The sequence below is a fragment of the Spermophilus citellus genome (assembly GCF_964194105.1).
Source record: "Spermophilus citellus genome assembly, chromosome: 9".
In the NCBI taxonomy this organism is placed as follows: Eukaryota; Metazoa; Chordata; class Mammalia; order Rodentia; family Sciuridae; genus Spermophilus; species Spermophilus citellus.
In genome coordinates, this window is record NC_138191.1 from 22,585,601 (window position 1) to 22,603,168 (window position 17,568).

General features: G+C 37.2%; 1 protein-coding gene across 2 annotated transcripts in view; it reads right to left on the minus strand.

The window, feature by feature from the left end:
- Positions 1-17,246, minus strand: part of CTTNBP2NL (CTTNBP2 N-terminal like) — a 54,137-nt gene extending 36,891 nt beyond the window's left edge. Inside the window, exons 1-4 of one of the 2 annotated variants that reach the window (XM_081306552.1) lie at positions 17,156-17,233; positions 5,089-5,120; positions 4,351-4,474; positions 562-669 (exon numbers count right to left, since the gene is read on the minus strand). In XM_081306552.1, the coding sequence (XP_081162678.1) occupies positions 562-660 (99 nt within the window). In that variant the 5' untranslated portion in view covers positions 661-669; positions 4,351-4,474; positions 5,089-5,120; positions 17,156-17,233. Of the gene's footprint in view, positions 1-561; positions 670-4,350; positions 4,475-5,088; positions 5,121-17,155 lie in introns of both variants that reach the window. The other variant, XM_081306551.1, reaches the window with a different exon arrangement.
- Positions 17,247-17,568: the final 322 nt, after the last annotated feature.

Below are 17,568 nucleotides of genomic sequence, written 5' to 3' on the forward strand. Positions count from 1 at the left end.
ACCTCTTATCCTCACTAACGTATGACTTCCCCAGTTCCTTGCATTTTAACAGATACCAAATACTTCAAAATAAGAATTCTTGGGCGAGGGGAATGGCTCAGTGAAAGAGTGCTAGCTAGCCTAGCATGTGCAAGGTTCAGGGTTCAATCCTCAATATCACAAGGAAAAAGAAAAAAATTAGAAGTCTTAATCTGGGGCCCAGGGAAGCCATACATGTCTGCATGGGGTCTTTGATATCCCAAATATTATATCCTGAAATTTGGAATATGGATATATATATACTTTTCAGGAAGCAGATTTCATCAAATTCTCAAAGAGTTCAAAAACAGCTAAGGTTCACTAAACTAAAAGAATGAAGTTCAAGGTCTAGAAACCAGGTAGACAAAAAAAGGAATTATTTTGAGGGTGTGAAGACTTCTGCAGATGTGCAGCCTATAGAAAGTGTCAATATGTCCCCCATTCAACTTTACTGAAGACGATAGCAATACCCTAGTTATATAAATTCCAACCAATGAAATGACTTTCAAAACATGATGACCTCTCTTTTTCCTTTTAACATACCTTTAATGCTTCTATAACAAGGTCCCTTGCTTCAAGCTCTCCTTCAAGAATGCTGAAGAGTGTCAAGAGTTCAGGCTTGCTGAGTTTTTCCAGATTCATCCTGAAAGCCTAAAACAATGACAACAATCAGCCAATCTCCACAAGACAGTTAATCCGATACAATTAAAGGGGGAAAAAACGGAGATAGAGAAAAGAGCAACAATTACAGTACAAAATGTTTTGAGAAAAGAAATGGTCACAATTAAATAGAAACATAAGAGCTTTCTGATTTTAATCACATATTGAGAAAAGAAAATTAACCTCACTTCAAATCACTGATTTCATTGTAAAGATACATTTTTTATCTTTTTTTTTTCCAGGCATATTTAAAACCTAAGTCTCAAAAAGAATTAGTAACCAATTTTTGCTCATGCTTGTAATCCCAGCTACTAGGGAGGCTGAGGCAGGAGGATCTCAAGTTTGAGGCCAGCCTGAGCAGCTTGGTGAGACCCTGTCTCAAAATAAAAAGGGATGGGGATGTAGCTCAGTTGAGAGGTCACTGGGTACAATACCCAGTATCCTCCCTCCCTCTCCCTCTCTCATAAACACACACAAAAGGTTTGGGGATATAGCTCAGTGGTAGAGTGCTTGTGTACCATGTGTGAGTCCTAGGGTTAGACCCAGAAAAGATCCCCAAGTATTAGGTTTATAACCAAATTCCAAAACTACATATAAAATATTCTGACATCTGTCTGTAATTGGTTGAAATGAAATCTGAGTAAAGAAAGTATGGGAATGACTTTTCTTTTAAATTGTTTATTTTCACAGAGAACAACTATTACAATGTTTATATTTCATGTAGTTAAAACATACAAATGTAACTAGATGCAAATACACTTTTAAATGACTTCTTAAAATATATTAAACATCTTAATTGGCTAGACTACTACAAACTTTATTTCACTTATTTAAGTTCACACTTTCACAAGAATTTGCATCTTTTGATATGTTAAATGACAAATAATATGGCATGATTTCAGTCCTTTTTGCAACACTAATTTCTCATAAACACTTATGGACAGAGATTAGTCTGCTATACAATCTCTGATGGGTCTTCTGATCAGTGTATACGGAAAGATAACATTATATAACTCCAAGGTAGAGCAAATATGATTTTTCTCTCCTACTTTTTGCTTCCAAATTACCACTTTTATATAGTTTTCTTTAAAGTTAATCACAACATCACTAACTCACAAACATTCCCCAGTAATTCTTTACTCTTATTAAATTTGAAGGGGGCACACAAGAGTTACTGATTCCATCAGGGTTACTATGTGAAAGTGAAGGAAAACATTGGGCAAAATGTAGACTTCAATGTGTTATTAGATTGTGTTTCAGAACATGCTGTACAAATATTTTACCACATAGCAAATTATCCTCAATGGAACCTCGGCTCTAACTGCTTACTTTCCAACTAGTGAATTGTAGCAACTAATGATGCTCACTTTAGTACTGGAGATGTGTCTTATAACAGTTACTGTGAAACTGAAAAAAAAAAAAAAAAGAAAAGAAAATCTTAAACAACAACAAAACCCCCACAAACCTTATAATAAAGCTACATTTAATATGAGATGGTATGCTGAAAAGAACACAAGGCTCTGCAGTCACGTCTGCATGTTGCTAGTTGTAGGACTTGGCAACTTTTGCCACCATAATTAGGGAAGATGGGAAATCTTTTTTACTTGAAGATATTCAGTTTCACTTCAAGAACTAGCTTTTTTTTTTTTTTTTTTTAATGTTCTGTAGTTATATATGGACAGAATGCCTTAATTTTATTTGTTTATTTTTATGTGGTACTAAGGATCAAACTTAGTGCCTCACACGTGCTAGGCAAGCATTCTCCCACTGAGTTACAGCCCCAGCTCCAAGAACTAGCTTTTGAGTCTCAGTTTTCTCATCTGCTGAAAAGGGTGAGGATGACATCTAATTCATAAGGTTGCTACAAAGACTGAGTTAATAAATGTAAAATAACTTACTGAGTTCCTGATACCACCTAAATAATAGTTTAATTATTATAACTACTAGCCCCTCATTTTCCAAAAGAATTCTAAGAAAGGCATTACCAAAATTGGAGGCAGCCAAAATCAGTAACATCACAAATACGTTCAGCTGCCCCCTTTGTAGTTGGGAATCACCCATGAAGAACAGTGATAGCACCCTTTGGAATGGTGAAGAATTTAAACTACTAGTTGAGTCACACTAGTTTCTCAGATGAACACCAGTGCCAGGTTTCATGTTTTTACCTTCCTTATAAAGAGATAATAAGGCAGAGAAAATATCCTATCATCTAATGTTCTTCCTCCCTGCCTGCCCCCTATTATATTAAGCAGAATAATGGGCACATGGTAAAGGTACTGCATAAATACTAACTGCACAAAATAAATCAAATGGCTATATAAGCACCAAGGTAGGAAGGTAGAAATAGAGCTAAAAATGATAGATTTCACACATATAATTACTTCCTTTTCTCCAATATCCTTATAGTCTATAAACATTCTTATTTAGAGATCAAAAACCGTGGCTTAGAGAAGTAGTGTGATACAGATAAAACATAATGGACTGAAAGTGAAGAGTATAGAATTTTAGTCTTGGCTTTGCCATAGTTCAGCTAGCTATATATGGCTTTCAGGAATAAAATTACATAGTTTCTCTGGCCCTGAATTTCTAATAGGTGAAAAAAACAAACAAACTAGATAATCTTGGTTCAATTCTAAGCTTACAGAGTACAATTAAATACGAATAACTAAATTAGATTGCACCTAAATCAAAGTCTTTTACCTGTTATGATATGTAGACATCATCATAAAAGAATAAAATCAATAAAAATCTTTAGAATCACTTTAATTATAAAGTAGTCCAGCCTAGGCAAGAAAAAAATTCTACTCTTTGTTAAACACATAAAGAACGACACTCAAACTTGCTACCTCTATGCCTAAATCACTCCCGCATACAATTGTTTTGATGTACTGGGAATTGAACCAGGAGCAGTCAGTCTACTTCTTAGTCATATTCCCAACCCTTGTATTTTTTTTTTTTTTTGTTATATTTCGAAATAAGGTATCGCTGAGCTGCCCAGGCAGGCCTTGAACTTTCGATCCTCTTGCCTCCCAAGTAGCTGGGATTATATGCATGCGCCACCATGCCCAACTCACAAATTTTAATATCTGGAACATTTTACTAATACATAGCAACTCATTTAACTTAAGTGAATACAATATCAAATACTTTTAAAAATTTTTTTCTAGTTGTTGATAGACCTTTATTTCATTTATTTATATGTCGTGCTGAAAATCGAACCCAGTGCCTCACACATGCCAAGCAAGCGCACTACTGCTGAGCCCCAGCCCCAGCCCCCAATATCAAATCTTATACAGTAAGTAAAAAAGGTTAATAGTGGGCTGGGGTTGTAGCTCAGCAGTAGAGTGCCCAACAAGCACATGTGGGGCCCTGGGTTCAATCCTCAGCACCACATACAGATAAACAAAATGAAGGTATTGTGTCTACCTACAACTAAAAAAACATAAAAATAAAAACAAAACAGGGCCATAGTTGTCTAATTCAAGTATAAATATATTCCAGTAACCTTTATGAATTTTAAAATTTAGCAATTTGCTATTCTGCACATGTGAAATAATCTCAACATAAAAAACTTTATAACATTTTTTTGTCTGAAATATAAAGAAAGTAAAACTGAATTACATATTATGACGGCAGTGATCTTCCTGTGGACAGGGATGGGAGTATACTGACCTGATAATTGGCAGTCGTACTTCAGTCCTCAAGTATAAACTCTTATGGTTTTCCTCAATTAAAATTTGGAAAAAATGACAAATATATTTAGAATGCCATCAGCATGGTGGAAAAGTGTCCAATGCTGCAAAACAATAAGAAATTTATTATCCATGTGACCATACTATAAACAATCTGTAAATCTCACTAAAGTCAACTGTCATTATAAGATGAACAGCTATAGGTTGACACTGACAAAGAAGAAAACAGTCAATTCTTCAAGTTGAAACTGAATAATATGAAAAATGAAAAAAAAATCAGGAATCTGACTTCCCTTTTGTAACTGTAATTAGGGAAGGTAGGGGCTTTTGAAATCTTTGTTACTTTAAGATGTCCAGTGCCACTGTAAGGATAAGCTTCTGAATGTCACAGACTTTCTGAATTGACAAAAGTCTATTTGTTTGAATCACCATGACTTATGGACAATGAACTCAGAAAAATATAATTACAACTGAAATATTTAATCTGTCAAATTCAGTGAGGAAAATTCTCATCTCTTCTAAACAACCCGTGACCATCTCCTTTGTCTATAAGGCTGATTATGTATCTCTACCTTCTACTTTTCCCATTTTTGTCCAAATATTAAATGTTGAATTATATGCAATTTTAGTTATATTTTCCTAGCTATATTATACCCAGCAAACTGAAAAAAAAAAGTGGAAGAATAGGATATAGCTCAATGGTAAAGTGTGTGCTTACCATGTGCAAGGTCCTAGGTTCAATGCCCAGAACTAAAAAAAAAAAAACAAATTAAAATGAAAAAAAGACAGACTTTAAATTTGTTAAATAAAATGTAATTTTGTTTTGTGTTTTAAGGCACCAAGTTTGAAAGCCTCTTTGAACTGCTGAAATCTAAAAGTCACATGGGTAGTGTCAAGGGAAAACTACAACAGTAAATTTTTGGTTGTTTCATTTAACCAAGAATCAGTCATTAAACTATGAGCTCTGTGTGGTGGCACATGCCTATAATCCCAGCAACTCAGGAAGCTAAAGCATGAAAACCACAACCTCAAGGCCAGCTTCAGCAACTTAGTGAGACCCCCATCTCAAAGAAAAAAAAAAAGGGCTGGGGATGTAGCTCAGTGGTAAAGAGCCACTGGGTTCAATTCCCAGTATCAAAAACAAACAAAAGAACTAATTATGAATCTCTCAATTTAGGAGAAATACTGTGGGTTTATTGTGTGGTCAAGAATATAGAACCAACTACATGTAGGCAAATCATTGAATAAGCTAATCCAGCAATTTCTACCCAACAGTTTTGGGCAGACTTGTGGCCCAAAATTTTCAGAAAAAGGCTGTTTCTAACCCCATATTCATTATCAGAAATATGACTGCCAGATTTTTGGCATGCCACATTGTATACAGACTCATTCCCTACTTATTTTCTAAATGAGCTGTTACTTGTCAATGTCATCATTCATTAAGTGACTTTGAAAGACAAGATCATTCCAACCAGATGCTCAGCTCATTCTTTCCATTAGATTTTCTCCTAGACGCAACTTTCCTTAGAGTTTACATACAGATATTTCTGTCTAAGGAATGATACAGTCTATAAATTTGAAATAAAAACCACTTGTGGACAAGTTGTCTGAATATTATCATCCTTTGTGGTATGGCCAGCTTTAGAGTTTCTCAATAAAAACATACACACAAATATATACAATAAGAAAGGATAAAGGTATATGTATTTCAATATCCTTGAAAAATAAGACAATTTAAAGGCTAAGTAAGAAACATTTTTATGATACCAATATGTGATTTCACATCAGCTTGCCCAGCACACCATTCAGTCTATTCACAGTATTCACAGCTGCTTCCCATCAAGTTAGATCCAACAGCCAGGACAACCTGAGTCTTTTTCTAGATGAACTTCACGTGCCAGCATTCAAAAGCGTTATGGACACGAAGACGAGCACACACAATAACTCCCTAAGTGCAATGCTGCTTTTGCCTAAGAATTATGTTGCTGTGGCTTGGGCTCTTCTCATTTCTTTCTGACCTTGACCCTTCTCTAGATAATACCTGAGCGCATACAGAAATTGGGTGGCAGAAAATGAAACACCCCAAACAGCTTCTATAATTATGTGAGCAAAGGGGCAGGGCAGGGCAGGGCAGGGCAGGGTGGAGTACAAGTAAAATGTTTGTCTGTCTAGTATCTGGGTGTGAGTATGTCTTTGTGTGGAAATGAAAGATTTATTTCTTTCCAAGTAGTAGATGATACAGTACATGAAAGAGGGAAAACAACAAAAATGCCTCAAAAGAAAAAAAAATCTAAAGACACATTAAAAAAAATTCAACTCAGCTAGTAATTTTTAAAATCAGTTATTTAACTTAGTAGATCAGTAAAATTTCTGTTTTATACTTATATCAAATTTAAGCAACTTATACTTGGGCTACAATGGACTCAATACTAAATCCAAATATGGACAAAAATGTACTGCTATTTTAAAAAATGCATCCAAAGCACCAATTAAAAAAAAAATTGTTATAGTACATTCATACATGCACTCAATAAAAATAGTGTAATTTAATCAATTTCATTCCCCAGTACCTCCTCTTTCCTTCCCTGATCCCTTCTTCTATTCTACTAGTCTCTCTTTTTTAAAAAATTTTGTTCTAATTAGTCATATATGACAGAAGAAGCATTTTGACACATTGTACACAAATGGAGGCAAAGCATCTCTTATCATGAGGTAGAAAGTGTTAACCTGTTACCTGAACTATCTCAAAAAGACTTAAGATTCCCTACCCTCTGGCACTTCTGGCTTTCAGGAGTTAATTATGCATTTGGGGTAAGAGAGTAGTAGAACACTCCAAACAGTCTCTCTCATTCTTTTTTATTTTTCTAGTGCTAAGGATTGAACAGGGACACTTTACCACTGAGTTACATTCTCAGATATTATTATTATTATTATTATTATTATTATTATTATTATTATTTTAATTTTGTGAAAGGGTATTGCTAAATTGCCCAGGATGGCCTCAAAAACTTGTGATCTTCTTGTTTCAGCCCCTCCCTGCCCACCCCCCATCCCCCAACACACAGTGTAGCTGGGCTTACCAGCTCCTCTCATTTCTATTTTAGGATCAGGCTAAGGAAGAAAAACATGTCAATATATTGTAAGAAAGTAATTTTATGACTAGGAAAGTATATCTCTTGTACTCATGTTAAAGAACTGTTCTTGCTTTATTTACAAAAGTTCTAAAATTAGGTATAAAAACCAATTTCATTTTATTGAATTCTATATTAAGCAATTATAAACTACTTTATTACCATTATCTCAAAACAAGTTTCACTCAATTGAAAGTAAAAGACATTGATAGACTCTTTGGATCCCTATAATATATGTATTAATGGGCTAAATGTTCCCCTTCACCCCAGTTCACACATTTAAGTCCTAATTCTTAGTATCTCAAAATATGACTGAATTTGGAGACAGAGTCTTTAAAGAGGTAACTAGGTTAAAATGAGGTCATTACAGTGGTGCCTAATCCAACATGATTGGTGTCTGTATAACAGGAAATTTGGATTCAGACGGGTCAGGGTAAGACAATGTGAAGAAACAGAAAGACAATCTTCTGTAAGCAAAGGATTAGTTTCACACTTTTAGCCTCCAGAATTGTGAGAAAATAAATTACTGGTTTTTAAGTCACTCAGTGTGTGGCACTCTTGATGTAGCCAAACAAAATAATCCAACTTGTTAACCATTTTCTTTCTTTCTTTCTTTTTTTCAGTACTAGGGATTAAACCCAGTGGTACTTAACCACTGAGCTATATCCCTAGCCCTTTTTATTTTGAGATAGAGTCTTAGTAAGTTGCTGAGGCTGGCAGTCTTCCTGCCTCAGCCTCTAGATAGCCAGGATTACAGTCGTGTGCCACTTGCTATTTTTAAACACTATTTGAACAACTCTAAGCCTTCTTGTAAGCATGAGAGTCCATGACATGCTATTTCTCAGAAGCCTTGCCTTGGTCTTATCAATCTGCTTTGTTTTAGCTATATTAGAGACAGCATTCTATAAAACAGAATGGCTCAGGAACATTTTTAGAGACTGTGAATTTTAAGATCCTTTGAGGAATGATGCTTTGAGTTATCCTGAAATGTAATAATAAAAATAGTGCACTTAGAAAGAAATTACAGTGGTGCTAAGAGATCAAGATGTTTATTTATTCAATACTGTCAAGACATATTTTGAAGTAGTCTCAAGAGACCGCTCTGCAGTTAAACTATTACTCTTCAAGGTCAACATTTATAACATTACAGTATTCTATTGAAATACATAGTATTCTATTTAAAGCAGATTCTAGGATACCTGGCTTTATAGATTTATGCTTACTACAGAAATGAATAATGCTAACATTAATCACCACCACCTCACGATTCTATAGCATAGTTTTTGCCAAAGAATTCAAGCAATAATAGTAATAATGGAAAAAAATACACATTTATTGAGCTAAACATTAATGTGTACCAGACAGTGTTCCAACCACTTGATATATTACCTAATTCAATCCTCACAATCACCTTAGGTGATAGATACTGTAATTTAAACAAATCCATCATCATCACTATCATCCCCATTTAACAGATGGCAAATTGAGACATAGAGGCTAAATAGCCTACTCAAGGTCTCATAGCTAGTACATGGCAAAAATGGGAGAAAACCAGGTAATTTGACTGCTGAGTCTTCCTGGTACTGACTGCTACTTGGTAACCACTGTTCACATCTGAGTTCATTTTATCTGACTATGAAATGGTGTGGTAAAACAACCTCGGCTAAAATGTGATTCACAAAGCTGGAAGGGATCTCAGAAATAACCTCAGCACTCTCATTTTACAGATGAGTACTGAGTACGTAAGTATAGTTAACAAAGTCTAGCACTCATGTGTTTTTAAGATCTATTCTAATTCACTTTCTGGTACACCAGGGCAGGTATCAGGTTGTTATTTTGTTCAGTTCTAAGATTCATGCATAATCTGTACAAAGTATGCAGGCATCTGTCTCTTTCTCTTTTTGTATCTCTTATGTGTTGCCAGCAAGATTTACACACACACCACACACACACACACACACACACACACACACACACGAAAAGTAGGAAGTAGACATATGCCCATAAACAAACATTCAAACATCTCTCCCTTCATATGAGGACATTAGCACAAAGCATTAAAAACAGGTCTGTCTACCTGGATATCTGTTTACACCTTTTCAAGTGTTCTTACTGCGATAAGACCAAACCAGAATAACTACATTAGTTAAGCTACTGGAATGGATGTTAATGAAAACAAATAATAGTTTTACATTATTACATTTCTTTCATTCAAAATTTAAGACAAAGATATATATCTTAACATCAGAATATTACCAGAAGTTTGAACTTTTTCAACATCTGTTAGTTGGTTTTATTTAGCTTAAATTATAATTTGATTTCAACCCAATTTGTTTGAAAATTTATATCATCTATTGGTCCATTATATTTTTTCTTTTCTGAAATAAAGCCACCTCAAGGGAACAATAACATATAGATTGATTTTATTTTCAGTAAAATGATTCACAGACCATAATTCTAGAGGAAGCCTGGAATGCAAAAATCCTTCATTTGAACAAGACAGTCATTGACTCCTCTAGGATTCCAAAATAGAAACTCCATAGAGGTATGGAGGATTAACTGTAAACAGTTAAGGTTTGTCTATTTTGGCTATGTTCATAACCTGATCCTCCCCAAACTGGAAAAAACAAAACAAACAAAAAACTTCACACAAGACTCTGACAGAAGTATAACTGGTGATGTTGTTTTGCAAATTACTGGGAAAAAAAAAAGTTTAACAATTGGTATCAACTGACTATTAACAACAAACCTAGTAATTATTTTTGTTCCAAGGTTCTTTAGGGACAGTATTTTGTAGGGGAAAGAGTATGTTATAGTGGAAAGTGCCTGGATTTGGGGTCCTACAGAGGTTGTTTTGTATCTTGGCTCTGTCATTTCAGTTCCTTGACCCATTTTGAGCTCTACTGGTTCATCTATAAAATGGGGATAACAACACATACTCTAATAGGAGTTAAGGATTTAAATGAATTAGTGACTGGCCAATCTCTCATTTCTCATACCTGAAGATCATTCATTTGATTTCATCTTTAAGGTAATGAAGTTTTCCCTTTTTCCAATAGAGCACCATTGTCTATCATTCATGCGCCTAATTTAAAAATCAAAACAAATTTACTCCTGACTTGGGCTGATCTGTTTCAAGGGAGGAGATGGACTGGCTAGGGAAAGTCTCTTTTGAGATATGTTCTACACATGTTCAGGCCAATGACATCTGCACATTACTTGGATAAAGGAAAGGACATTTTTCTGCCTAGATTAGCTTTTTATGCCCTTAGTAATATAAGTGAAAAGCATCCTTTGCTTCCACTGAATTTTTATAGCTTTTAATCAAGTTACAATTTTTAACTTGAAATGACTAAGAAGTGGGTTTTCTAAAAATATCAGAGCTATTTTTACATTAAATGCAGAATGCATATGTATCTACATTCTATTACATCCATTCATCTGGTTCCATACCTGTTTTTTGTCTCACAAGACTGAATTGTGACTATTCAACTTGTTGAAACTTAGCACCCTGTAGTCTTTGTTTTAAAGGAATACTCCAAAAAACAAATAAACAAAACAAACAAACAAACATTGATTGGAAAGAAACGTACATTACTTGAAATCCCAGTCCACAAATGGACTTTATCATTTAGGAAAGGAGCAGCTGCTAAACATTTGTAGTCAGGTAACTATGATAATAAAAGCATAGTTTTAGGAAGGCTGAGGCTTAAGGTACACAGCTGACTTGACTGAAGAAAAATGAAGCATGAAAAACAGTTGGTAGAAAAATTTAACAGCACAGAAATGAGGCAAAAACATGGGAACTAGAATGGTGGTGGCAATATGGAAAAGTGATATCAAAATGATACCAGACATACCATAAAGAAAGAACTCACTTTTAGTAACTTGGTGACTGATTCCATTTAGAAAGCTTAAGAGGGGAAATAATCCCAGATCAGCTGAGGTTTTGAGACTGGGTAGCAAGATGTATGTCATTAACAGAAACGAGGATGTTAGAAAAGGAACTGGTTTTAGGGGGAAATGATGACTGTGATGCGAGACATGCTGAATGAGAAGTTATTAGATCCCCAAGAGGAACATGTAGAGAATTAGCTAGTGTGGTGCGTCAGGGGCTTAAAGGTGAAGAAGCCTTTGGAGATGGAGCCTTTTAAGAAAATTTATCCTGTGTCCTCAATTTAAGGAAAACATTGTTTGTATCTTTAAATATTTTTAAAAAATATTTTTATTTTTTAGTTGTTTTTTTAGGTCGATACAATATTTTTATTTTATTTTTAGGTGGTGCTAACGATCGAACCCAGTGCCTCATGCATGCTAGGTGAGCACTCTATCACTAAGCCACAACCCCAGCCCTTAAAAATTTTTTTGGTTGAAGATGGACACAATATTTTTACTTATTAATTGAATTTTATGTGGTGCTGAGGATCAAACACAGTTCCTCAATCGGGCTAGGCAAGTGCTTCACCACTGAGCTACAACCCCAATGTAAAGGTCCATTTGTATTTGTTCCTTTAACTATTAAGCCAGCTAAGAACTAGACAGGTTCTATTGTTCCTACAGCACCTGCAGTAACAGAAAGGACTTGTTAGCAGAAACCAAGCAATGGGCAACCCCCCCAAAAAAAGTTAGTGCTTCTCTTTTTCCTACACACCCATCTGTTCTTTTTCATCCTTCTCTCCTTTATGACTTATAATTCTTACCTCTTGCTAAAACAATTCATCCTGTCCCCCTTTGTTTTTTCCTGGCTTGTCATTTTTCTATGATGGTAGGCTGCCAGAGCATACTCCAACCTACCTCTCCTCTCCCAGCAGTTCTGCAACAAAGGATCTGCAACAAAGGAGCAAGATGCTCCTAAGGCTCAGGGTGAGTCATCTTTTTTGCTGTAAGCTCCATCATCTTGTGCTCCCCTATTTCCCTTTCTACTTTCTATTAAACTCATTAACAATTATGGGATATAGTCTTTAAACTCAGTAACAATTAAGGATTATATTCTTTGTGGCTCCAGAAGTCAGTAATTCATAAATAGCAAAGGACACATTTAGATCGGAAACTTTGGTGTTATATCTGAAAACATAGTTTGGAAATACCTGTCAGGGAGGAACCATATAATTTGTTTACTTCATCACCTGCTTATAGTCCTGTTCAACCCACAAACTCCCACCCTTACTATCCCCCACCTTCATACTTAACCTTTCTGTCCATATTTTCTTCTTATCCCAGTCTTGATTGTTCCTATACTCACTCCTTACTTTTGAGGAAGCAAGTGAGATGGTCTTCAAAAATAAGGCAAAAATTACTTTATATCAACATAACCATTGAAAATGCCTTACATCTCACAGAACATACAACTCCACACAGTAATCACAGTAAATACAAAAACCATTTATCTGACAGGATGATGCCATTAAACCCTTAAGAATTTAGAATAGAGCAACTAATAATTCACAAAGATGACAACGGATGGTTTAATCCCTTGCCTTTCTTCTTCCTTGAGTCAAAAAAATGCCAGAAAGATAATGTGCATGATAAAATTACACACACACACACACACACACACACACACACACACAAAAGCATGCACACTCCAAGACAGACAGACACATAGATCCTTGGTTCAGGTGCCTGACATCATGACATACACAAGCTTTACTTCTCTACTTAAGAATCCTATCTATATGCTGATAGATTCAAAAATTAAAAACGACAATCAAACACTACTTTGTCATCTTTGCTAAAACATTAAAGGAGTAATAGAATATTTTATATTAATTCTTTAACTCACATGCCAAGTGCTAACAATAAGACTAATAATAATATCTATTAATTATTGAATACTTCCTACCTGTGGGCCCCTCGCTTTGTCTCTCAGTCTCTCTCTCTCTCTCTCTCTCTCTCTCTCTCTCTCTCTCTCACACACACACACACACACACACACACACACACACACACAATCTCACAGCTGAGGAAACTGAGGGAAAGTGAATACAGAAAACTCTGCTTTTGCTCCAGGTTACACATGAAACTGTAGCAGAGCTGGGATTAGAAGGCCAATTTGCCTTTAAAGTTGTGCCACACCCTATGGCCACATTCTATGGCCTCACAATTAAAAGGCCATTTTCTCACTGAAATGGTTTGAAGTGAAACTTGGAAGATTTTATTTTTAATTATTAGCTGAAAAAAATTCGGGAATTAGTGGTTTTAACAAATAGTTTGACAACCACCTCCTAGTGTCAACCACCAGACTCTGGACAGATTTCCTCTAGAAATAAATTACTAGTATGGGCATAATATGCCCACCATGACCATAGTTAGGGACCCAAAAGTGTTCTGTGTCCCTACTTTTTATATGTATGTATATTTGTGTGTGTGTATGTATGTATTCCCCCCACCCCCCAGGGATTGAACCCAGGGGGAATTAACCACTTAGCCACATCCCCAGCCCTTTTTATTTTTTATTTTGAGACAGGATCTTGCTAAATTGCTTAGAGCCTCACTAAATTGCTGAGGCTGGCTTCAAACTTGCAATTCTCCTGCCTCAGCCTACTGAGCTGCGGGGATTACAGGTGTGTGTCACAGCTCCCAGCCCTATTAATATATTTAGTGCTATTTTTTTTAAAGAGAGAGAGAGAAGAGAGAGAGAGAGAGAGAGAGAGAGAGAGAATTTTTAATATTTATTTTTTAGTTCTCGGCGGACACAACATCTTTGTTGGTATGTGGTGCTGAGGATCGAACCCGGGCCGCACGCATGCCAGGCGAGCGCGCTACCGCTTGAGCCACATCCCCAGCCCCATATTTAGTGCTATTTTAAGAGTACAAAATCAGGGTTGGGGATGTAGTTTAGTGGGAGAGTGCTTGTATACCAGGTATGAGAGCTTGAGTTCAATACTCAGCACACCAAAAACAAAATAAAACAAAAAAACCTAAAAACCCACTTTTAAAAATTCCAAAGTAGAACAGTAATATGTCAAAACCAAACACTCAGAAACTATTCTTAAACAAAAATTAGCAAACATTCCCTAGTGTGCTCTCCTAAATTCACTTCACTCCCATCAGGTCAGATTCTTAAGAAAACAGGATCGTAAAATGACTACTACTGATTATATTCCTAAGTGTAGTTCATCTTTCATGACAGTAAAGTTCTATTATCTAACCAGTAAATTTTATAGGAAATTCAGTGTTTTAGAGTCACTTCAGATAATACTTTTGTAAGATAGAGAAAATCAAATTAAATCTATACAAAAAGTAGACTGTTTATACTAATAAGATGTACCATATTTTATTAGCGCATTATCTTTCCAGTCCATTCTAAAGTGACAGCTTTAAAGTAAATTCAACAAACACTTGTTAAGTCATACATGGTGTACTGTGAAAGGTACAAAAATGTAAAAAAATACTATATACCCTCGAAGAATTTATAATTTAATGAGATACATTAGACATCTACATAAAAATCCTCTATATACAATGCTTTTCTTCATCTAACATGAACAAAAAGATGTTGAAAAAGTTAGAGGAAAGATTTCCAAGACCCAAAGGTAAATAAAACAGGTCTTGTTTATTGTGCCAAATAATCAAAGAACCCTATTTACTTTTTTCTCTGTTATTAAGGCCCTGGCAATCACCATTACTTTGGTTTCCTTAAGTCTCTTACCTTAGTTTATTTTTTGTTCTCTGCTCATGTAATAAGATACACCTTTTGGGGATTTCCTGTTCTGCTTTTAGTTTTTTTCTGCTGCTATTGCTGGGGGCCCATGTCTTACCCTCCTACTGCAGTAAACTTTGTGTTTGCTGGAGAGACCCTCCACAGTTTCTTCTTTGTGTTTTCCTGGAGATCTGGAAACAATCACTCAGTAGATCTGTGAGCCATGAGCATGGCTCTGAAACGCTGGAACCTAACTATTAAAAAATAATCACCTTGGGGCTGGGGCTGGGGCTGTGGCTCAGTGGTAGAGCGCTCACCTCACACGTGCAAGGCCCTGGGTTCGATCCTCAGAACCACATATAAATAAATAAAATAAAGTTAAAAAAAATAATCACCTTCAGCAAGTCTACCTTCAGAAGTCTTATCAGGAAGGTAAGACAATAGCCATTACAATAACTCTCTATGATTCCAACTCCTTGCTTCTCATTGCTATCAACTATGGCTACAGGTAATAGTAGTGAGATGGACTTGAGAATAAAACAGAAGAAACAATGCTAAAAATATGGTAAATTTTGATATAATGGATAGTGCTGGCCACAGATGATTACTGGAGATTAACACTGGTTAAAAATCATCAATACCATGCACCTGCTGAAAAGAAGGCCAGGGGCTTCTCCAATGTCAAAATCCTTATGAGCACACTACAGAAACACTTTTTTCTAGTTTATTTTTATCTCTGAGACTTAAAAATTGCTCTTATTTTCATACTCTAAATTTTGGTATACGATACCAGCATTGTAAAACCAATTAACATTGTATATGTATTAGTTTCCTCACGGGATAAAAACTCAATATAAGAGGGGCTACAGAGTAATCAAAGGCCACAGGACCAGATTAATCATAAACCCAGCCAACTGAACCTGAATTTTCTTCAAACATTTCCTGCCTTTTGTTTCAAACTGCAGTACACCTCCAAGGTTAACTGCAGTCTCCCTGAGCAACAGACCAACCCACCCCAAACTGGGAGATACTGATCCGTAGTGGAATGTTATTTACTTATCTATACTGTTTCACTTAAAAATAGGCTGTTATTCATTGACTGTCAAACAATATACACTGCATTCCTACCCACAAGGCCAACTCTGCAGATACCCAACACACCCACCTCACTGTGAAATGTAAGAGGATGGTTTTTCATCGAGTTTCCAGGGAAGAAATCCAGTGGAAAGCAAAAATGAAAACTAACTCAAACCTAAAAATCCCTTAAAAGCTGGGTTCTCCCCAAAGTAATAGAGAGTAAAGGGAAGGTACAAAGGGGGAAGAACAGGAGGTACTTTACTATTCCCCTCCTTCTTCCAGAGTCTTTAAAAAAAAGTCCCAAAGATGGGCAGCTCTGCATTCTCTGCAGTAGACCAGACCATCCCAGGGGCTGCAGGAGGAAAGGCAAGCATCAGAAAATGGGGGATGGGAACAATTTAAGAGGGGAAAGGCCGCTTCGTCTGTGAGGCTGGCTGTCTAGGTCGTCGTCTTTGATGTGTGCTTCGCCCCATCCCTCTTTTTTTTCGGAAAATACTGATATTATCCTACGATGAAAACTAGCACCGGTTCCACCCTTGCGAGCAGGGACAGGTGGAAGGAGGGATGCCTGGCCTCCTGGGGGGTACAAAATGGGGTTGGGGGAGCAGCCTAGAGAATGGGAATCTGTGAGTCCTCCGCCAAGGCTGATGCGCGCGGGGCGAGAAGGGGCTTTAAACGAGGGGTGTCAAGGGGGAAGCCCCTTCTGTGGAGGTGGAAACTGACCAAGGACAATAAGCCCTGCGAGGACCCTCGAAGGATGAGGAGCCGCCTCCTCAGGGAATACCGAGAGGTGGAGGAGACGGCCCCGCCCCCTCAGGGGACGGGCCGTGGCAGTTGGGGCCGTGGCGAGAGGCCACCAGGGCGTCTATCCTTGCTCTTCTCCAGAGAACCCGGCCTCCCAGCCACCGCCAAGCCCAAGCACCAGCAGCTCCTACCTTTCCGCGGCGCCGGGGGATCCACTCCCAGCCGCCTCCGCCACCGGCTCCCCATCCACTGCCTTCCGAAGCCCCGCCCCTTCAACCGCCGGCCGGGCTACTGGCGTTCACCGGGACCAATCGCCGTCTCGCCTCTACAACGCTAGTCCCAATCCGCGCTGGCCGGAGGAGGGGCTTCTCCAATGTCATTCAAGCTCCTCCCGGGGCCCCAAGATCCCTTTTGTTTGGGGAGAGCCAAACTGGGATTGAGCTCGCGTCACTTCCGGGAGGAAGCGATCTCCTCCGGCCGGGGCTGGAGGGTGGGCTCGAGGGTGGGCTCGCGCCCTTCCCGGGCCGGGTTCTGCAACTTTCAACATTCTGTGCGGTTACTGGGCTGAGCCGTGGCGAGTGTCTGGTGTTTTACCCCGATTGTA